At 37.0% G+C, this 24197-nt stretch overlaps 1 protein-coding gene and 1 long non-coding RNA gene across 16 annotated transcripts in view; both read right to left on the reverse strand.

Annotated features, from left to right (window-relative positions):
* Stacl (SH3 and cysteine-rich domain-containing protein) overlaps window positions 1–24197 on the reverse strand; it is a 235961-nt gene that overhangs the window by 95860 nt on the left and 115904 nt on the right. For all 15 annotated transcript variants that reach the window (XR_012455220.1, XM_074117456.1, XM_074117457.1 and 12 more), the window contains one exon: window positions 16199–16307. Coding sequence is in view for 14 of the 15 variants with exons in the window: in XM_074117456.1 (XP_073973557.1) it covers window positions 16199–16307 (109 nt within the window). In the remaining variant the exon portion in view is untranslated. The remainder of the gene's footprint in view (window positions 1–16198; window positions 16308–24197) is intronic.
* Window positions 1588–3134, reverse strand: LOC141448799 (uncharacterized). Its single transcript, XR_012455221.1, has 2 exons — window positions 2585–3134; window positions 1588–2507 (listed from the first exon to the last, which is right to left on the reverse strand). It is a non-coding gene; the product is annotated as an uncharacterized lncRNA (long non-coding RNA).

The raw sequence follows: 24197 nt of genomic DNA on the forward strand, positions 1-24197 counted from the left end.
GTTCTGAGAAATTTAGAAACCTAACCGCTTATTTATGTAATTCCTCAGAACTATCCTAATATAATTTTTATCCAAATAGTTCAGATAAATGATTACAACCACAACCGGGAAAAGCTTAAAAAAGCGATTCTTACAGTTACGGAGTTTGCTACTAAGTTACACCGGATTCCTTCGTTCATGAGATTTTTTGTAGAAAATAACTTTCCATTGCTCAAAAGATCTGGAAAAATGGTGTGCAAACTTAATATCGAAAACTGACATGATCAGTTTGCATTGCTGAAAAACTAAAACCGTACAAAATAAGGGTAATCGAAAATAACTACTTAAAATAAAGTGTTATCTTTTTATCCAATGGGACATGAGATAAACCATTATTAGAGCACACGCGATGTAACCATCGGTTCAACAAGAATCGTTCTGAAGAGATGGTCAAACATCTATAATAGGACATTTACTGCCCTACTTAATAACTGCCAGTAGAGAGGATTTGGCGGTTCTGGCACACCTAAAATACAAAATGGCGGCCATCCCCTCCCCCACCCCTACCCCCACCCCTCCTTATTGACCAATCATCGATTTCGACGACCACTTAGGCCACGCCCCCTACCCCCACCCCTACCCTTTTTGACCAATCATCGAACTCGACGACCACTTAGGCCACGCCCCCTACCCCCTCCCCACCCCTTTTTGACCAATCATCGAACTCGACGAGGGTTTTAGACCACGCCCCTACCCCCACTCCACCCTTTTAATCGACCAATCAGCGAATTCGATGACACCCCTTTTACCCCCACTCCTTCCCCCACCCTTATTAATTGACCAATCAGCGAATTCGACGACACCTCATTACCCCCACCCTAGCCCTACTCCTATTACATGACACCTACCTTTACCCCCACCACCTCTAGGTCGTCGTATTCGTTGGCCTCTTAAGCTCCTCCTACAAGATGGCGGCTCTCCTAACAGCTGTAGTACACAAGATGGCCGACCTCGTACCAGCTGATGACCACAAGATGGCGGACCTCATACCTCCACCCCCCTCGCCCACTGATAGACAGGAGGGGGATTTTTTTTTTTTTTAATTATTTTTACTTACCTGGGATTCGATCCTACAACCTTCGTACTGATAGACACGTCATCTGCACCAGTCGGCCACAGTGGTAGTCTCGCTTACTCTAGTTTTGAATGTTCTCTTATGTTTTAACTAGGAATTATTTTTTTAAAAAAATCTAACCCCCCTCACCAATAATTTTTTTTTTTAAATTTAAATTACCCCCACTATCACAAAAATATTCAACTTAAATAAAAATGGATAACCTCACTTTAGGTAATAGAAAAAACTATTTACTTACCCCCTCCACCTGGACTGCTTCCGCTGCTGATGACGCGACCTACACTCACTGAAAACTAAACCCGAACTGACACTTGGACTGCGATACTAGCATTAACCCCCCACCACAAATACGTCACACTCTAACTAGCCAATAGAATTGCATCTTTTTTTCCAAATGATTACCTCTCTGGACAGGTCTCTGTAGCAAGCCACCCCCTTTCCCTTCCACATCTTTTATCATACCTGTTAATTTATATATATGCCAACATAGCTGAACATGCTCCAACAAGTCTGGACATGTAGCCAGCTGTTTGAACAGGCAAGTAAAAATAATGATGACTCATACCATTGTCATATCCTCAACGAGCACAAACATGCTCCAACAAGTCTGGACATGTAGCCAGCTGCCTCTTTAGCTTTAACCGTTTTTTTTTTGTTATTATGAAGTTAAAAGTAAATTGAACTTTGAACTTTCATATATCTTATTATTATTTCCGTTTACCAACTATACAAACCTGTATGAACATGCTCCAACAAGTCTGGACATGTAGCCAGCTGCCTCATTCGCTTTAACCGTTTTTTTTGTTATGTGTGATTACCTGAACATGCTCCAACAAGTCCGGACATGTAGCCAGCTGCCTCATTCGCTTTAACCGTTTTTTTTGTTATTATGAAGTTAAAAGTAAATTGAACTTTGAACTTATTAATAAAATATAAATAAGTTTTAATTAACTTTTCTTTATTTATAAGTGTATAAAGTAAAAATAAGAATGAACAAACATTAATTAAAACATTTTATTTTTATTTAACGGAAGTATACAAGTAAAATAGTAACATTTATTTCACAGTATAAATTTTATTTAAATTCTATGTCATATCTTCCATTATTAAAGCCTTTGTACATTATTAACAGTTTTTTCTTTGATTGTTGGTAATCTTCCACCATTTCATCAGTTATCACTGCCGCAAATCTGCGTGGAAGGAAGATCCTCGTTGGGTAGTCCATTGTCGGGCCAATATAATGTAAATGGGCAACGATGGCATCTCCAAATTTAGTGTTGATTCTTTCGAATTGCTTCACTTCGTATGAGTATCCGGTTCTTAGATCTGATAATTTGCCAATGCCCACAGACCTTGTATTCACATCATTCAAAAAGCTTGCCAACTTAGACATCTAAAAGAAGAATATTATATGAAAGTATCACATCATTATCAATATATTGTTTCAATAAAAAAAGTATTATTACTTACCTTTGAAGTATGAAGTTAACCTCTCGAGCTGTGGGCAACGAATGACGAATTACCTTACAAGCTTCACTACTCTACCGTTACGGATGTCCCCCCCCCACTCTATGACGTCACTTATAGTTAGCCAATAGAATTGCGTGCTTGTCTTCCCTCTCTCTCTCTTGCAAGTGTCTCTCTCTCTCTCTCTCTAAGGTGAATCATACCTCCCACCTTTGATGCAGGACTCAACCTGTCCGTTAACTTTATATATGTTTCTTAGAAAAAAACAATATTTTTGAAACTGAACTTTGCCCTTATTAGCTTTTATTGCTTTATAAATAATAAAACTTTGAATGTTTTGGAGACTTAAAAACTTACTTTTTAAAAAATGTTAACACGCTTGCACAACATGTTTGAACAGGCAAGGAAAAATAATGATGACTCATACCATTGTCATATCCTCAACGTGCACAAGCTGCAGCTTAGTTTTTTCTTTTTTTTTTTAACTAAATAAATTTTGTATATGCGCCCCTCTTAGTTCGGCTTCCGCCTTAAGCTTCCTCACCACGTCAAGGTGGAGGTCATCGAGGAAGATTGTTTTTTTTTGTTTTATTTTTTTAAATAATTTTATAATAATAAAAGGAATAATTGAAAAATAAAGCAATAATTTAACTTCAATACATTTATTGAAATAAAACTTAAAAAGATACATATCTACAGAAAAATATATAAAAACTTAAAAATCAACTTCTAATACAAATAAAATATTTAATTTCTAATTAGTACATTAAAGTGAAATAAATAAGAAATGTTTTGCTATCGAATCAGTTTATTTTAATGGTTGTTGGAATTTTAGCTGCCTTGCATCAATCGCATTCATACATTGTACAGAATCTGCACAAATCCATTCATGGTTTACGGGGATTTTACACCCCGCCAGTGACCAACATTCAGGTTTGTGTGCAACTCAATGCATTCGCCAGTGACCACATTCGTTCTTCAAGGCAAAAATATTTCCGTCTCATTCCAACCAAACTTACTGTTGAGCCAGCAATTGATGGCTTTAATTCGATATTGCGTACATTTCTCTTTACAAGTATTGTGTATAATACACTGATTTCCTGCTGTTTCTAATGAATCAAGTTTTGGACAGTCATAATCTTCTAAATTAATTACACAACAACTGTACAGATTTTGCAAAAGAAATCTTTTCTTTTCATAACCCTTAACAAACACAAATTTATAATTACAATCAATAAACTTGAAAATATCTCTAATCATGTCATATTCAATATCCCCGTCATTCCATTTAATTTTATGATAATAATTTTCTAACCAATAATTGGTTCTTCTACTTTTTTCACATTGTTTATGTTGGACAGGTGGCTTGAATATCCAGTGTCTGACTGATTGAAAATTATAGTCTAATAGAGAAAGCTCTTTAACAATATAACCTCCTACACTGTCTACAAAGCACTGGAAGTCAGCTATCAGCACGCCTGTTTGAGCCATACTGAACACTGAACTAGCTCTTCAAGCCTTCTTATACCATACGACGTACAATACCTGTCAAAGGATTATATTCTACCACCCTGTCGTGAATAATAAGACAATAGGCAGTGGTGTTGGGCGGGAACATTTCTTTTGATTCAAATTCCAATCTAACATCTACCGGGCCACATTTGATAGATTCACACTGTTTAGAACAATCTATTACAATTAAGGGTGTTTTCTCTTTAAAATTTTGTAAAGAACTTAGAGGATACATTTGTTCTCCATAATATGACATTTGAAAGGAAGCATACATATGATATAGAATGGCAAAACGGTTAGAGGAAAAATCTACATTCAAATCGGCGTATGGGAAAGCTTTACAATTAAGATAAAGTTTTACATTTGAAATAGAACAGTGGTCAAAGTGACTAGCGTTGCTTTCCACATTATTAGCACGTCCGGTTTGAAAAGCTAGAATGATATATCGGGGCTTTTCCATTTGACTAGATGTCTTTACTGACCAGATTTGCCTCTGAGTGGCCGGCAACAAAGGGTAATCATAGAGTTCCCAACTTCTAAAACTTAGAGCAAATACCTTAGCAGATTTAAGATGACGCATAAGAGCCAATCTCTGATGTTCGTTGACTGTTACATAGGGTAGCATCCAGCAAAGCTTCACCATTTCAATTTTACACCTCTCCACCGCTTGTTCTTCATTCAATCTGTTGAATTTATAGGCATTTCCATCTTGTCTGCTTCTAACAAGTATCAATTCTTGTTTAACATTAATCACAATTTTCTGGTAATCTTCACAAAATCCCAGCAGCGATGACAGCGGAATGCATAAATTAAAACATCCTTCTGCTGAAGTGATGTTGAGAGCATCGCTTTGGGGATAGCACCAGCCCCAGTTTGTAATATACTGGCAGCCTGCCTTAAGCGAAACCAGCCCTTTAAGTGTACAAGCTATTCCTGGGTTTTTTACTCGATCTATTTCAACTCCACTTAGTTCGTATCTTATTTCATCAAATAGAAATGCAAAAGCATTATTGGTCAATTTGGATGAGACAGGAACTGCAGAGCCGTCTTCCTTTAAAAACTTGCCTTCCAAGTAGAGCAAACTTTGACTGGGTAGCGTATATAGATCTTGATGTTGTACACTAATGCGTATTTCATCGCCTGGCAGTAGTTTTGAAGAAGCATATGGGTGATGGGAATGCAATTCTATGCACTCGATTGAATTGTCAAACTGACATTTCTCTTCCAAATCTAACACTTCCATGATGATGATAGAACGTAGTAACCTGCAGACTGAAGAAATCGAATACTACTGTTGGTCAGCGATGTTCGCTCGGCAACTGTTCTCACTGGAATGATGCTCTTTTTCTCCGCAACTGTCCTTTTATCGCCTCTTCTAAAGTCTAACCCCATCTCCGTCTAGTGATCAAATGGCCAACTTCAGTTGTGAGCCTCTCTTTTATAAGACATCCAGCAGGAAGAGTAGACAAAGCTGGCCGCAGTTGTTAGTGCCAACTTTCTGATACTGCTTCCTGTTCCATGAAATTCGACTTCCCTTTACATATCGGACAAATTCAGCAGGGGGATTGGCACCACTGCTATCGAAGAATTGAACATATTCTCCTCTCTTCTTGTAACAAACCCAGTGAGTACCACTGCCAACACTGCTATCCAAATTAAAAATGGCTCGTTCATTTTTCCAAGGTTTCTTTGGAAATTCATCAATCATGAATACTCCTCTGAAATGAGGAATTTTATTTGATTTCGCCAACTTAATTAGATCAAAATTACTTAACCGCAAGCGAGGTAGCGTATCCAGCATTCGTTTAGCTTTTCCACTCAATTTTGAAGATTTGCCACCCATCTGTCTAGGAGTGGGGATGATTCTCTTCTTTTTCTTCTTATCTTTAGCACGTCTCATGATAAACTAAAACGTTGTTAGTTGTTTCTGGCTTTATATATGAACATTTTTAACATTCTCCCAACTGTTGTGTGAATTATCTAAGCCCAACCATTTCACCAAAATTCTATCACCTTTCCGTTTAATAACCTTCTCCACTAGGTAACTGTCGGGATGTTTGGCCAGCTGCAGTTCCTCTTGATAGAAACCTCCAGCAATCATTTGCCCCTTATAATCTTTCAGGTGATAGGTGACCGGTATGGTATTTTTCACTTCAGCAACTTTAAATATTTCTGTAGACCATGAAGGGCAGTAGCCTTTAGCAAATTGCGCTTTATATTTGGATATGCGTACATGATCACCAGCTTTGAACTTGGGAATGTTGGCGTTTTTCAAAGTTTTCTTCGCATATACTTCACGTAACAGCTGTTCTTCTATTTCTTTTCCCCGTACTGAAGCCGGTGCCATTTTGATCGTTCTGTGTTTAGTGTTATTATATTTACTCACTAGCGATTTAATGCCGGTTAGCCATTCGTACGATCCTTGGAGACTAAATTTTTTCCACATTGCCGCTTTCAGAGTACGATTGAATCTCTCCACTATTGAAGCTTTTAAGTTACTATAGGTAGAATAGTGATTTATACCGTTCACGTTCATCAGCTTGCCAAATATCTTGTTGTAAAACTCTTTTCCATTATCCGTTTGCAAATTGTTTGGATTCCGTTCGGCTAATACTTTCTCGAATGCTTGACTCACTTCCAGGGCTGTCTTATTCTTCAGAGGGATCGCCCATGCATATTTGGAGAAACAATCAATCACTGTCAACAGATATTTGTGGCCTTTATTGAATCTAGCGTAGGGTATTAGTTCCACTAGGTCGGCTTGCCACAGGTCATCTAAGCCCTTCAGAAGGACTGCTCTTCTCTTGAACACTCTTCTTGCTGGTCTATGCAACTCGTTTACAATCTGTTCCTTAACAGAGGCCATGATGAAATGAAGCTTGTTCATGTCCACACTACGCTATTATACCTCCATCTCTCAGCTGGGCTTCAATACTTTTTATTTCCGCGCTGGCATTGTTGGTGCCAAGTAAGCTTCTTAATCGATCTACAAGCATGTTAGGATCTACATATCCGGCACCTCTTTTTGTTGAAAACAATTTTGAAATCACATTCTTGTATTTCATGTTTGTGTTCAGAACTTTAATTGGTCCGGAAGGGCTGTGCCCTTCTCTATGAGCGTTCGTCTGTTGCAGTATGCTCTTATAATTGATATAATCCGTCTTTTTCACCATAGACAAGTTTGGATTTGTCAAGAATAATAACTCGAAAAGACCTGGTGTGCCGAAATAGGTATTATCACCAACAGATAGAATATCTTTGCTGATGGAGACCACTGAGTCACCAATACTAAATCTCCGGCCGTCATAAACTACACCATATATCATATCCAAGTCCTTGGTCTCATTTTTGACAAATTTTTTGATATATTTTGAGGACATTTCTCCAACTTCCTTCAAATATTTTGCTGAAATTTCCTTCCCTTCGGGAGTTTGTGCTTGTTCTCGTACCTCTTGAAGCGGGCTGGTTGCTTCAGCAGAAGCAGAAGAAGATAACTTTAGAACTTCCGGTCGCTTTGGGGTTGAAAGTTCTTCATGCCATGTTTTTGTAAATCTTGACGGCGGTGTTGTAGCCGATTCCAGCCTCAGAAATTTTAGTCTCTTTGGAGGTGGAAGGGGTGTTTCACAAGTAGCTACTTCCGGTTTAGGAGATTCTTTTAATTCAAGTGGTGGCTTTTCCTGCTTTTCCACCAATGCTTTCAATGGACTCAATAAAGGTTGATATTTCATTTTCAAATATTCATCGGTCTCTTCTCTGTTTCTCTTCAATATATTACACTTTTCTTGAATCGCCTTTCTGGTTTCGATTATTTCACGCATAACAACGTCACTAGTTGACCCCTCCATGGCTCAATGAACAATGATCTTCAAGTGCATAGTTAAGGTATTATATAGGCTTCGAAACCTTTTCGATACCTTCCCTCAGTAATCTGTCTATCTTTGTCCAACACTAGAAAACCATATCTATTTTCTTTCCAACACCAGTGGCAAATTTTTCTAAAAGTTTTGAATTCCATGTCGGAATTGATATGGTCATCGTAAATTCTTCTCAAATTTAATTCATCTTGCCGAAAGAGTATTAGGAAATTTGCATTTTCTCTTACTAAGTGCTTAGGAACTCTAGTATAACTTTGACTTAGATAAAATATATCAACTCCACTGTGGCGCCCCATACAAAAATAGGCTCTTACATTATCTTGCTTGTCACATGCTATATCATCGAAAATAATTATTGAATTTGGCAGGGCCTCTTTAGGTGGGGGAACTTGAGAATTGTCTTCAAATTCAAAGTACCCAATATCTTTTAAAGGTTCTAAAATTTGAGCTAGCTTCCGGTACTTGGGCTGTTGTAATGACTTTGCAAACAAATATATATTTTCATATCTCAACCCCTTTGGATCGTATATTAAGCTCAACATCAGGTTAGTTTTCCCACAATTGGACGGCCCACTTATTAAACATCTAATGGAATCTGGGAAAAGCTGACCGTGTTTGGAGCATTTCTTGGAAGAGGCCCTGTCGTCAAGGTTTTGCACGGAGAGGGTGTGATGTTGCTTTATCAAGCGCATGATGGGAACTAATAAGGAACGCTCTCTCGCTTCTGTATATATATATAACTAAGCTATGTACATGGCACAGGAAATCTATCTACACTGCATTCACACACCCGCCACCATCATTCACACATCCTATTTACATAAAATAAAATAACTTAAACTAATACCCACCACCTTTTTTTTTTATTTATTAATTTTTTTTATTTTTTTTTTTTATTTTAATAAACTATTAATTAGAAAAAACTTAATACTAAATACTAATAATAAATAGAAAAAAATATTTACAAAAAATAATAATATATGGAAAAAAATATTTACAAAAATACGTTTAAAAAAAATTAATAAATAAAGATTGACTAGAACAAAAAAAAAAAAAGACCTACTCTAAACAAGGTAACCATGTACATAGTATATGAAATATATATATTTACAAAAAATCCACAACTTTACACAGGCAAGTCCGCTATGGTAAAGTGGCCATGGGCGAGAGTATGTACACGATCGACTAGATGGCGTTTGTCGTCGTGGGGCGAAAGGGATACTTTTCTCTGTTCGACGGAAAAGAGTTTATGTTCTTTAGAAATTATTGTTCTAAACGTGGTTGTAAACTCTTTTCCCTCGAACAGGGCAGCCATATAATCATCAAAGGTGATTTTTTTATCTACGGCTGCCTTCTTTATCCCTTTCGCCCGCTTCTTCTCTAGGCAGCGGATGCGTACTGCGTACATCTTTGCGCGGAGGCCCACGAATTCAGAGACAGGCTCTCCACTGGCTTCATCCTTGAACTTCCCCAACACCTTCTTATTTCTGTTGCTCTTACATGGATGTCCGTCTGGGTAGTCGCTGGTGTCAAATTCGTCCATCATTGTAGTTATGTCCTCGTAAAAGTCTTTCGTCTTTACTAAGTACATGAGGCTGTCAGTGTCTGTGTATAAAAGATTTAGTTTGTCAGGTCCGTATTTTGTCAGCATTGTAGCGTAGTGAAAGTCATACATCCGGACTTTGGACAGATCAAGAATGGCCATCCCAACATAGATTGGTTTGTTCATTGTGATCTGTTCAAAGTCCAGAAGTACAGCAGTCAGCGTCTCAGAGTAGATCGTCCTGTCTTTAAAAGTAGGTTTCGCTATTAGTTTCCGTATTCTACGTTCGTCAGTTACCAGTTCTATTTTTGTTCGTTTTCGTACGTCCTCCATGAATTTGCCAAATACTGCGTTGTTCATTAGTTTGTAGAAGTCTTTGTCAAAGTCGTTGGTCGCCTGTTGTCTCATTTGGGTGTTGAGATCGATGTAGGGACGAAGCCAACGAGACTGCCTGAATCGCAGCGCTCTATGTACGCGTACCAACCGCAGACCTAAACCCATAGCCTGCCTCAAGTTGACGAAGTGAACAACGTATTTCTCCCTGTTGGTCAATGGAGCCAACAATTTCTTATTAACCTGTCCCGGAGGCACCCTATTCTCCGGGAGAAGGGGGAAATCGTTGTGCAGTTCGTGCAACTCGGCCGGATACTCAATATCGGCTTCGACAATATACCCGAAGGGACCATCTTCCTGCATATTGCCCCAGTCTAGAGTATCCGGATCAGATACCCATTCGAAATCCCCGTAAGGAAGCGGATTTGACATTGCCCACCCGTACAAATTATTTGCATCTAGGTAGGCAATGTAGCTAGATTCCTTATGGGGATCTCGATCTGGGTACAGATAAGCATTATCAGCTTTACCATAGCGAAGACTGCATTGGCAAATGCCACCCCTAATGCCCCGCTCAACCATCAGGAGCTGGTCATAATCAGTGAGTAGATCTAACTGTACCCCTGTACACTTCAGCATGGCATCCCAAGCCAGTCCTGGGGCCGTGAAATACCAGGCAGGGTCCAGCGAATATGCTCTTACGCAAACATCTCTGAAATTTTCAAAGATGTCACATAAGAGCATTACGTCTACCTTAAGGTAGAGTTCGCTGTACCCCCCTAGGGTTCTAATTTCAAAGGCCTCCCAAACTGACTGGGCATGCTGATAGTCTTCGTCCGAGATGTGGCATTCATTAAGGGTGCTATAGAATGCCTCCTTAGGGGGTAGAACCGTCTCCCTAAGTTTCTCGAACGAATCTGTGTAGTCATAGGGGTACACTCCTTTTCTTACGACCAGATCCATCTTGTCGGCGGGGAAGAATTTGCTCGTGTCTATAAATTTATTGTTGGGCAAATTCTTGGACAACCTATCTAAGCTAGAAGACATGAAACGGAAGGTGTCCACAAATCTGACGGTTAGAGCGCCCACTTGCTTGCTAAATGAGATGTATTTCTCTTCGCTGTTGGGGATGACGTCAATGCGACTTGAGTCATACCCCAACTGGCGAACAATAAAGTGGGCGTCATAGCCGCTCAGATTGTGGAGGAAGACGGGAAGGAAACGAGGAGTGCGGTAGAGGATATTGCAGGAATTGTGAGCAGGACCACGATACACACCAGTGATGTGATCGTGATCCGCCACTTTAGGATCGGTTCTGTTGAAGGGAAGATTACAGAGGTGACATTTTGGGGACCGTTTAAAGTCTTCCAGCTGAGATGGTGTCAGGGGTAGCATTGGCCGCTTAATGGAGTATACCAGAGCCACCTTCTCGGCCACCGCCTTTATGTAAGCCATAAATTTCTCTGCGGAATCTTCACCCGTATAGATGTAAGGTTCCGCAGGAAAATCGGCAGGAAGGCAGTGGCGTATGTCTTCTGCCACTTTCACATAAGTGCAGAAACTCATAGGAAGATGGCTCTGGTAGGGAGTTGTGTACGACCGGCCCACATTGTTTCCGTTTGCATCCATTTTTTTTAAAATTGCCTCAAAATCAGCATAAACGACGAAGGGAACCCTCATTTGGTTTTGTATTTTTGTGAAAGATATTTTTGGAGGGGTCCCATCGTCTTTACATTCTGGCAATACAATCCGGGTCGGTCTATTTACTCCACAATACTCCATATGTTCCCTCACCCGCTCGGCGATGCTTTCACCATCCATGTTGAAATGGGTAAAGCATCGCTTACAAACGTGTACCCTTTGTTCATGAGCAGTAATTTGTCGGACCACTAATCTATTAAAATCTTTAATGTAAGTGTAGTGGCTCCGTCCATTCTCTAAAGTCAGGAGAAGGAGATCGCGATGGTCTTCCTTCTCCTGTTTTACCACCTTTAAAGGGTACACGTTTCCTTTCTCTCCAAGGGTGAAAACATTTATCGTGATGTTGTTGTACTTTTCAAATTTTTTCACCTCATGGAGAGGAGTGGGGAAGGAAATGCAGTCAAAATTGTACCTGTGCTCTATATTAGCATACTTACTAACGCGTTGTGGATTCTGTGTGATGAAGCAAGAGAGTATCGCGTACTGAAAACACCGGTCATCCGTATTTTGAACATTGATGACGGCTTTTTTATTGGCAATGTGAGGAGGAAGGGGAATGAAGCTGGAGCCACCGAGAGGGGTAAATTTATTTACTTTTAAGAGGACTCCGTCGAACTCTTTTAGGCACCAGCCGCTCCCCTTTAGTGTTGACTCCTCCATCTCTACTATAATCTTCTTGAAGCTCTCATTAAGAGAGTCGTCGATGGAGGAGTCTTCATAAATTACTTTGTTCTTAGTCTTGAAGGCGCGATCACAAGTTTCACCTTTGATGTTTTCAAAGGTCGCCTCCAAGACCAAGTTATATTTGAGGGGAGAATCGCTGTCTGCCATTACTTCCTGAAGCAGACGACGCAATGTTTCTACCTGACCTGTTAGAAATTCCATTGCGTCGACTGCCCCGGAACTTGGAAGGAAAAAAGTTCGAAGAGTCCTCCCAAAGGCTGACTCCACTTCATATAAATGGCCTTGAGCTGCCTCAATACGAGCTCGTTTTGCCATGACTGGTGTTTCAGTACCGCAGCGTCGCAAATGGGCAAGCATCGTTTTTCTTGAGGAATAACATTCTCTACAATTCGGGCATTGACGAGATTGCTCATTTGCGGCGCAAGCACGTTCATGACGCTCCTTATAGTCCCCCCGTAAAAACATTTTTCCACAATATTGGCACTCCATTATCAATAAAATAGTACGTAACACGAAATAATAAATACAAATATATATATTATCAAAGCACGAATATTTAAAAATTACTAATAAAAATTAATAAGAATATAAACTAGACTAAGATATTACTAATTAAATATATACAAGAAATAAAATTAACTATACAGAATGAAATTTAAAATTGAAAACTTAGAAAAAAATGAAATATAAAAAAAGTGAAATAATACGAATATATATATTTGTTGAAAAATAATAACAAAAGTACTTACAGTTCAAAGAAGGCAAGATGCTGGAAAAGCTGTTGACACTAAGAACACTAAACACTTTATGACCGCAGCCGAATTCGGAGCGACTTTTATATCATCAGAAGGATCGATTATGATAATCGATTATTAGTAAAAACACGAAATGCCATTGGCTAACTATAAGTGACGTCATAGAGTGGGGGGGGGGACATCAGTTAGTTACTGACCAATTCAAACAGGGCAAGCTCAGACATGCAAGTTGAGCAATATTAAGCCATATACAAATTATGTGATAAATAAAGAAAAGTTAATTAAAACTTATTTATATTTTATTAATAAGTTCAAAGTTCAATTTACTTTTAACTTCATAATAACAAAAAAAAAAAAACGGTTAAAGCGAATGAGGCAGCTGGCTACATGTCCAGACTTGTTGGAGCATGTTCAGGTAATCACACATATTGAGACTACACCGATGATATGTTCATACAGGTTTGTATAGTTGATAAACTGAAATAAATTTATACTGTGAAATAAATGTTATTATTTTACTTGTATACTTCCGTTAAATAAAAATAAAATGTTTTAATTAATGTTTGCTCATTCGTATTTTTCCTTTTTACACTTAAAATTACAGGAAAGTTTTATGGGGTTAAGGTGCAAGTTGAGCAATATTAAGCCATATACAAATTATGTGATAAATAAAAAAAAGGAAATTAAAACTTATTTATATTTTATCAAAAAGTTCAAAGTTCAATTTACTTTTAACTTCATAATAACAAAAAACGGTTAAAGCGAATGAGGCAGCTGGCTACATGTCCGGACTTGTTGGAGCATGTTCAGGTAATCACACATAACAAAAAAAACGGTTAAAGCGAATGAGGCAGCTGGCTACATGTCCAGACTTGTTGGAGCATGTTCATACAGGTTTGTATAGTTGGTAAACGGAAATAATAATAAGATATATGAAAGTTCAAAGTTCAATTTACTTTTAACTTCATAATAACAAAAAAAAAAAACGGTTAAAGCGAAAGAGGCAGCTGGCTACATGTCCAGACTTGTTGGAGCATGTTTGTGCTCGTTGAGGATATGACAATGGTATGAGTCATCATTATTTTTACTTGCCTGTTCAAACAGCTGGCTACATGTCCAGACTTGTTGGAGCATGTTCAGCTATGTTGGCATATATATAAATTAACAGGTATGATAAAAGATGTGGAAGGGAAAGGGGGTGGCTTGCTACAGAGACCTGTCCAGAGAGGTAATCATTTGGAAAAAAAGATGCAATTCTATTGGCTAGTTAGAGTGTGACGTATTTGTGGTGGGGGGTTAATGCTAGTATCGCAGTCCAAGTGTCAGTTCGGGTTTAGTTTTCAGTGAGTGTAGGTCGCGTCATCAGCAGCGGAAGCAGTCCAGGTGGAGGGGGTAAGTAAATAGTTTTTTCTATTACCTAAAGTGAGGTTATCCATTTTTATTTAAGTTGAATATTTTTGTGATAGTGGGGGTAATTTAAATTTAAAAAAAAAAATTATTGGTGAGGGGGGTTAGATTTTTTTAAAAAAATAATTCCTAGTTAAAACATAAGAGAACATTCAAAACTAGAGTAAGCGAGACTACCACTGTGGCCGACTGGTGCAGATGACGTGTCTATCAGTACGAAGGTTGTAGGATCGAATCCCAGGTAAGTAAAAATAATTAAAAAAAAAAAAAATCCCCCTCCTGTCTATCAGTGGGCGAGGGGGGTGGAGGTATGAGGTCCGCCATCTTGTGGTCATCAGCTGGTACGAGGTCGGCCATCTTGTGTACTACAGCTGTTAGGAGAGCCGCCATCTTGTAGGAGGAGCTTAAGAGGCCAACGAATACGACGACCTAGAGGTGGTGGGGGTAAAGGTAGGTGTCATGTAATAGGAGTAGGGCTAGGGTGGGGGTAATGAGGTGTCGTCGAATTCGCTGATTGGTCAATTAATAAGGGTGGGGGAAGGAGTGGGGGTAAAAGGGGTGTCATCGAATTCGCTGATTGGTCGATTAAAAGGGTGGAGTGGGGGTAGGGGCGTGGTCTAAAACCCTCGTCGAGTTCGATGATTGGTCAAAAAGGGGTGGGGAGGGGGTAGGGGGCGTGGCTTAAACCCTCGTCGAAATCGATGATTGGTCAATAAGGAGGGGAGGGGGTGGGTTAGGGGAGGGGGGTGGGAGGGGAGGGGATGGCCGCCATTTTGTATTTTAGGTGTGCCAGAACCGCCAAATCCTCTCTACTACTGCCTCGGACAACTCTCACTATATTTGGCAAGGATGTTAAACAAATAAAAATGAAATCATCCTGAATCCAGGCGTAAGTGCCTCTCTCAAGTAGAAGAGTTTCATTGGACGTGGGAAATAATATTGATTGCTTGAAAACAAGACGGTCATTTTTATTCTGACTACGTTAATGCATTTATTTTCATCTTGCTGCAATCACTACAACTCTGATTAATTTTCTCAAACATTGAATTTATACGGAAACGTATTAACATGGACTTCTATGGACCAGTGATTTTTGACTATTAAATTTTCTTTCCTTCTGCTTGATAGGTTACAGTCCTTCAGAAACTACGGCCGCCTGAACCGGCTCCAAACTGTGCCTTCACTCACTATAACTACATACTTTCTTTTTTTTTAAGGACTTCCTTCATATTTACCAACTATTCCGAATATGTTCAGTTTACCTTAGTACTCAAGGTCGCCCGTACACAGACTAGTGACAACATTCTTCCAGAGTGGCCTTGCCATTGGGCCTTTTCTATCTAAACTTCCAAATGAAGGTCACTAGGTCTACTTCATAGTAAACGTCAAGGATCAGTTGTGTTCTCTTATATGTCGGCTTCTATTATGAGGCCTTAGATGCGTTTCCAGGCAATAAAGTCCAACTTTGCTATCTTCAGTCTTCATAATACGTCAACGTAATTCTAGATCTTATATTGTCATAAATAAGCGGAGAGAGGTGCGTAAATATTAATATTGTAAATTATAATTCACAATGCAGCTGTAGCCTAAAAGGTTTCATTGAACGCCATGAATTTATAAAAAAGTAAATTAATCCTTATTTTTTTAAGGCCGAGCTTAACGTCCAGCTACCATAAATATAAAATTACAATTTCCAAAACGTTATCTGTAACATTTATTTTTACTTTCACTAATTTTTGGAAACGAAGTCCTCTGTTTTATTGTATTACAATATGATATTATAGTTATTATAATTTAGATCACTCACCCATCTTTTCTTAGTTCGGCATTCTTCTTTCTGTAATTACCAACTAATAGTTGCAATTCTTCGGCATGATGTTCGTACATTTGTGACAGTTCTTGTGCAAAGTCGGACACTGAAAAGAAACAGGTAAATGTAAGAACTTGATTTTAGAAGAAAGATTTAAGTTATTAAAAAATTAAATTGTATTACAATTGATATCTCCTGGAAATTTGGGTGTTCAAATATAGAAAGAGTAGATTTGAAATAAATCAATCCGAGTAATGCTTTTAATATTACATGAAATTTGTATTTAGTTTTTTCCGAACCTCTTTAAAAATACAATTATTTGGGAAAAAGAAACCTACCAAATTAAAGCGACAGGTCTTAGTGAGTATCTGTATTATTCGAAGTAGCAAAAAATGAAAATTGTTTTCTCAAAAGTAGCCCTTTTGGTTGCAGGGTTCCTGTCAAAACGTTAAAGCAAAACACGTGCCATCGGACCCAGATAGGACCACATCTAAAAATATTTCTGTACCTCGGAGGGAAAAGGCACTATGTCCATTTTTTCGATTTTCAGATTTTGGCATCATTTTACAAATTTTTTGTTGCTCTTTCTACAGGTGTAAAGCACTATGTCCTATGTTTACTATTAAGCGATTTATGTATATTTAAAAAGCGCTATGATACTTCATTACTTAAGGGTAAAAGGCACTACATGGGCATAAATTTTTTTCACAATGGAGATCAAAATAAAATATTTTAAAATATGGGAGGTTAAGTGGCCATACCAACTATAATAATTATGGTGAGAAGTACAGGAAAGAGTACAACCGGAAAAGTGGAACAAAAAATGAATTTGGAAAAATATCTTTATTTGGCTCCCCTGTAAAATTTACTTTTTCTGACATGGTGCCTTTTCCCTCCGAGGTACAGATTTTTTTCATATTTAGAAAATGCAAACTTAATTGCAAAAATTTGAAATGAACACAAAAGTGACTTCCAGGGGGAGGAGAAAGGTAAAAACTGGAAACATTAAAAGTAAGAACTGATTAGAAAAAAAAATCATTAGTTTCAGTTAATGATTCTGTAGACACGTGTTTGATGGTAAAAATGTAGTTTTCTGTTATGTTCCTCAAACTAAAACCAGTTAAATAAATACATGATACGCAAATGAAGCTAGGAATGAAATAACAAAAATATAACTTACTAATCGAGCATATTAAATACGAATTTCTCACAAATAATTTTGACTAGTATTGCGTTAAAGTTAGCAAATTAGAATGCCAAAAGCATAACCGAACAGTAAAACGAAATGCTATTTAAGTGGTTGACATTTGCAATTTATTGCGTTTTCTCCATTATTGTGAGCCAGTCGTTCCATAAACCCTCTTAACCAGCAAACAATTTTCATTTATTGTGTTAAAAAAATCTCTGCTACGGACAGAAATACTAACTTATCTAGAATTAATAATTTCCAGTTAATTATGGATTTTTAAAAATAAAAATTACTCTTATTTTTTAAAAACCGTAAAATTTCAATACTTTTTTAAACCCTGTTTTAAAAATGATCATTAGTACAATTATAAATTCCATTATTTTAAAATTTCGTGTTTTAATTGAATGAACTCCTACGAAAACATTAAGTCAAGATAGTCCATAAAAATATTATCAGTGAAGTAATTGAAGAAGAGAGTCTACATTTTTCATTCTGTTATAATAAATGTCTAGAACTTGAATGTAATTTCGTTTAACATTTTCTTGACATAATCGTTTCGAAAATAATGAAATTTTGACCCTAAAACATGAAATATTAAATAAAAAAATATGAGAGGTACAGAAGCAGCTCTATCAGTATTTAGTTTTCTTGGACATCAGGCTAATAAGACTCACACGTCCGGATCTGTCGAGTGAATAGCTTCGATGTGCAAAGAAATAAAGATATTTCAGAATCTTGTGGTAGGATTACGACGGATTTGCTTTTTAAAGAAATGTGGCCCCCCACTTTCCCTTAAATTAACGAAGAATTGTTTTAATCAATCTTATCACAAAATTTTTCACCTTACTTCATTTAATAGGTTAATGTCTGATGGTGAAAATCGTAAGTAGGTGCCAGTTTCTCAAGCCTTTAAAGAATCTACCATATCTGTGAAAGCAGCAATTCGGTAGGGTCCTGAGTCCTATTTTAAACAAGATTTCCACTTAGACGTTCCTATCTGATCTAGAGGTCTAACAACTAGAGTTTTTAAAAAAGCAACTCTTCTTTATTGAAAAGTGGAGCTCCAAATGGAGGATAAAAGTGAAAGGACGGGAAGAAATGAGTAGTTAGATATGGAAATAACAGAAGATATGGAAAGGTAATAATAGAAGAGTTGAGGTAGTGTGGACATGAGGAGATGTACCCTGTAGATGGTCTCAGGATCAATCTAAATAATCGTAGAAGGAAAGGAATAGGCCACTTAGGAAGTGGTAGGTGCCACAAGCTAAGAAAGAAGGCTGGAAAATTCAGGAGCTTTGGGATCCTAGCGGCATCTCGTCGCGGAAAAATCCCTTTTTTTGTACTTCAATATTATGTTTGAAGGAATAGAACTTTGTTCTAGTACGACAAGAGGGTACTTAGAGTTGCGCAGCCAAGAAGAAACTCAAGCTATATAAATTACAAACAGACCTAACAATGAACCACAAACAATGACGTAAATCTTACAAATAAAGTAAACAATAAATTACATCTTTCATAATAAAGGAGAAAATATATTAAGAATAATTAAGTTAAGATTGAATCAGGATTAAGCCGTTCACAAACTTTCAGCTCTTTCTGCAATTTTTACAATCCTAAACGAAAATTGAAATTATTAGATGCTCAATAAGATCTAGGCACTCTAAGAATTACGTGCTGTTGTGCTACTTACAGTACACTAGATCCCAACTCTAGACTGGGTGTATTCATCAGGTGCTTCCGTCTCAAAAGTAAGAATAAAAGTGACGGAGAGTACTGAGACCAACTGTGGTTGGGTAAGCCTTAGTTCGCTTAGGCGTTCGATTTGTTGATGAAGTGAGCTCCCATAAAGCGGTGAGTTAATAATAAACTTATAGGCTGCGCTCGCACCATTATGGTTTCCCCAGAGCTTGTTCACTTGGAGTTCTTAGTTAGTTATTAAGAAGTAGATAAAGTTAGTTTTTCAAGGGATTTCGACTTTAGCACTCATGGCAATGAGGAACTTACAAACTAATTTTCTTATGACGTTTCTCCAAGAGAATAATTTTTGAGAAAGAACTACTTTACAGGAAGTACTTACAGGAACTATAGAGGCGCTGAGAAGAGACGTGGAAGCAGCTGACAGATCAGCCAATACACTCAACCTTCTCTTGATGTTATAACCTTATTGGTTTTGGTTGAAAAAGGAGTTTGATTAGCTTTAATAAACATCCCTGAATTTGAGAGGTAGAATTCCCGATTGTCCCTTAAATGTGGTAAAAACAAAAACAAACAAACAAAAAATGGCGATATATCATATTTTCGAGTATCTGGTCCTCAAGTGAAAACATGAAAAAAATACTCATCTCGAAGACAAAATTGTATCGGACTGCATAAGAACTGTTTGTCACTGGCGACGCTTGCTTTAACTAAGTTTTACATCAGTTCTACTTTACGTGTTACAAACATGCCTAAACCATAATTTATGGATATAAGGGCTTAAATGAAAATCTGTTAAATTAGGTATGTTACTCTCATTATCTAGTATTTGCTTTAATTAATACGGCTCATATGCTTTAATCATAATCTCAGTCCAAAAGTAAACAGGTGGAAGAAACAAACACGCGTTCAAAACCATTACTACGCACAAATGCATATTTGCTCATCAAGATTATCAAACACTGGAATCATAGATTCCTCACTTCTCTTATAAAAAACATGTACAAAAAAATAAAACAATTTTCTCTTCTAATAGTAAAGGAAAATAAAAAGTAATTTAGCTCCCTAAAATATGATTTGAGTTGCATTTTACTAAAGAAATTGCTAGGGAAACCAAAAGTAACTGTGAACTACGACTCGTACTTGTGATAATTATTTTGTTTTTTTTAAGCAACTATTAGCATAGAGCTAATCTCTAAGATCAACACCTACTCACCGTAGCCTGATCAAATTCGACATCCCAACTTCATGATGAAAAAACGCGCTTAGTTAATTAAATTACCGGCCAACTTTAATGAAAAAAAAAATCCAGACCGTAGGAAATGATAGAGAACATAAGCTTTGGTTTGTCACTGATGAATAACAATGTAATTAAGCAGTAGTAACAGATTTGGTCCAGTTTATCGCCTCACAGATAGCCCGTGTTACCTCACAGAGCGCCAGACCCACCAAACTGTCGCCCTATATTAATCCTAAGCTCGACCCTATTTGCTGTTAAGGTAAATTTGTAATCAACTTGTTTACTCGCAAACACAATTACATAGTGTCTATAGATTTAAAGATTTCTTCTGCATTAATAGCGCAACCTGTAGAGATCATAGATAGTTGTCGTTCTCAACTTAAGCGATACTACATAACATGTTCCCTTCAAGGAATTATAAAAATAAAACAAATTATTCAAAGTCTAAAGTAGAAAAGTAATATTATGTACTAATTGTGCGACTAACAATTCAATCGTAACAGTTTACAAAGAAAGATCCATATCGCTTTGGATAAATAAATTGAAGAAGAAGTTACGGGTTGCCAAAAACTGCAAAAAAAACGCACTCAACTTTCACAATTTTTATTATAAGCCGCCAGAGTTGCTTTGTCGAGCACAGTATATCAATGGAGTGAGGAGTTGGAGATCTGTGCTAGCTAGAACTTAGAATATCTAAGACGATATTCAATTAACCACATTCGGGCATGAAATTTTTTCTTTATGATTACAATTGTGCAGTTCTGTGTGTTTTGGAGGGCTCCCAGCGTCTTGCTAGTAACTAGTAACTAGTCCAATAATGTCACAACGATTAATTTTCAAACACGGAAGTTATCAAATTATACAAGTGATTACAAAAGAAACGAGTTACAATCAAGACAGTCCCTCCGAAAGAGTATATATATATATATATATATATATTTTTATTGACTTCAAATCAAATTATAAAATGTACATATTTACAGGAATAAAGAGGTTTCAGGCGATAGTGCCTATATACACTCAACAGAGCTTAAAATAACACAAAGTAAGAAAAATTAATATTAAATACTAAGGAAAAAAAGAAGAAAAAAAAACCTTAACTACAAATAAACAGTACTAAAACAAAATATGTTTTAGTCTCTTATGTTTGTATTTTTTGTATGCAAGAGATGTTAGATCGTAATTAACTATATTAGATACATACAAGTGTGTGCTGGCCTCACACAAGCTGACAAATTTTTCTGAAAGAAGGTACACTTGCGTAGAGACACTGGCCACATCAAGTGTGGCATGCATGTAGTCGATTGGTGTCCAGCGAGGGTAGGACCCAATCAATCTCAAACATTTATTCTGCACGCGTTGTAATTTTTTATAGTTTGTGGGGCAAGTATTAGACCAGACTGGGGCCGCATATAGCAATACAGACCGAATATACAGGTAGTAAATTAACTTTTTATTTACAAAATTCAAGTTTGAAGTTTTATTGAACAGAGGAAATAAGCTACACAAAATACCGAGCGATTTGTTGCAAATTGAATTGATGTGTTTTGTAAACGTCAGCTTTGAGTCCAACACAACACCAAGGTACCTGACCTCTCTTTTCCAAGGGAGATCAACACCATTAACTTTTACAAAATTTATGACTTGGGGCCTCCTACGTGTAAACAAAATTATTTCAGTTTTCGCTTCATTGGGTTTTATTCTCCACTTATTAAAATATTTAAAGCTTTTTCCAAGTGCAATAGAAAGATGCCTGGCTATTGTATCCACTCTAAAAGACGACAGAAAAAGTGCAGTGTCGTCAGCGTATAACGAGCATTTTGGTCTGAATTTAAGTCCGAAAGAGTACAAAAGCAGGCTAACTATTGTAAAGTAACGAGTTCTAAGAGAAAATTGAAGTCGCTAGTTACCAAGAAGATCAAGAAAGATCAGAAGAAGAAATGATGCAGTTTACAATAGAAGAATCTCTAGCCGTAACGCCACAGTACTAACTGCACTAGCAAGCAGTAAGAATCGCTAAATGCAAATTAATCACTAGCCTTTCTGCTAACTTATCTGCTAACTTTTACCTACTCATCTACTGATATTCTGTAAAGAGATTCGATAAGTTGGGTGGTGAGTTTCGTGAGACCTTTAATCCGCCGGCCTTTGATAGGCGACTTTTAGACTGTTTGCAAGGAACACCGTCTTTGTTACAACTACTCTTGCGTTAGTCAATTCTTCCATTAATAAATTTCTTAAATTTTTGCTTTACATTATTATTATTATTTTGCGGAAGTTTAACATTTCTGAATGTAAACGGCTAGAACAGTTTCTTTGTTAAGCAGTTATACCTACCATCATCAGTATTCAGTTGTCGGACACTATCCTTTGTAAAGGTTGTAACGTATAATGTACTTATAAAATTGGATCAGCAATTAGTTGAATGCAGTAGTTAAATTAGACAAAAGAAAATACGATTAAGGGTTTTTCAATCAAAGGGTATTGTTCTTCACGTACAGAAGTACTATACCTCTCCGGCATCTTAATTTTTGGATAACTATAGATATGGCTAAATATTAAATTAAAATAATTAAATATAAAAACAACGTACAAATAAAATTAGAAAATCTGTAAACTTCCTCTCTAGTTTTAATTTGACGTAAGGAACATGTATTAACTCCCAGGAATCGTTGAAAAATTAATAAACTTCAAATCCTTCAATACGAAATCTAATGTCCATGCTACAAATTTGTATCCAAACATGATGAAAATGAAAATGAGCGCTCATTTTTAATTAGAATATCAATAAACGAATTTTCTGCCCGAAAAATACGGACATTCGTACCCTTATACAACTGTACTACCGGATTTGATTCCACACTTGTCCAAATAGAAATGTGATTGGCGACTTTGCGAAAGGCCCATCAGCAACATTGTGTACCAAGCTACCTACCATCATCGTATACAGTTGTCGGACACTATCCTTTGTAAAGGTTGTAACGTATAATACACTTATAAAATTGTTTGTAAATTATTGATGAGATTAGTGGTTAAAGTTCATTGCGTGAAATTTATAGTAGAAAAGTTGTGATCAGCTAAAGAATTGTATTGAACGACTTATTTGATGATGCCTCTTTGAAACTTCCAATGTTTTGTTTAAATATTTAAATGCGGTCGATTTATTAGGGTTTGTAGAATTGCAAATTTAGTCAATTAATTTTAACCAATTCTGAACAAAATTTTTGTAAGAATCACTCTCATTTGGTAGGTTGGTCTAGAATCTGTAATGTGTTGAACATCTTCTTTTTTTTTTTGTTAGTTTGTCAAGCATTGTAACATCTGTTTGTTTACGGTGTCCACTGACGGCCTCATTAACGCTAACACTAAGGTGTTACTATTTTTTTAGATTTATTATACAAAAAAAAGAAGTTTTTTAAACTTATTTTGAAAGTTACACCAACGCTATCTCCACTATTAGTAACAATGGTAACTCACTACCACATTATCTCAGTAACTGAGGGGAAAGGTTACCCAGCGGTAACACCCCCTAAGTATCTAAAGGATTAACTACTCTCTTCAGAAGAGAGAAAATCCCGTGGCCACTGGCAGTACAAAAGTTGATCAAGTTTTATTAGATTTTTCTTTTCTAATTTTCTGGTATCTGTCGCTGCTGGTCTGATTTGTTCTGTTTCGGTTTTGTATTAGAAAAGGCACAAACATTAGAAAATAAAAGGTCTTGTGTTCTTGGAAGTAATTGAAGGCTTAAACTTGCGAATTTCTTCTTAGAGATGCCTAAAAGGGCATTTTTTGTTTAATTCATTAAGTAGACGCCGCACATACGAATTGTGGCTATTAAATAACGAGACTATTGCTGTAAAACATTTTATTTT

Source organism: Rhodnius prolixus, unplaced genomic scaffold (assembly GCF_049639745.1).
Source record: "Rhodnius prolixus isolate KJV_2025 unplaced genomic scaffold, Rpr scaffold_2, whole genome shotgun sequence".
In the NCBI taxonomy this organism is placed as follows: Eukaryota; Metazoa; Arthropoda; class Insecta; order Hemiptera; family Reduviidae; genus Rhodnius; species Rhodnius prolixus.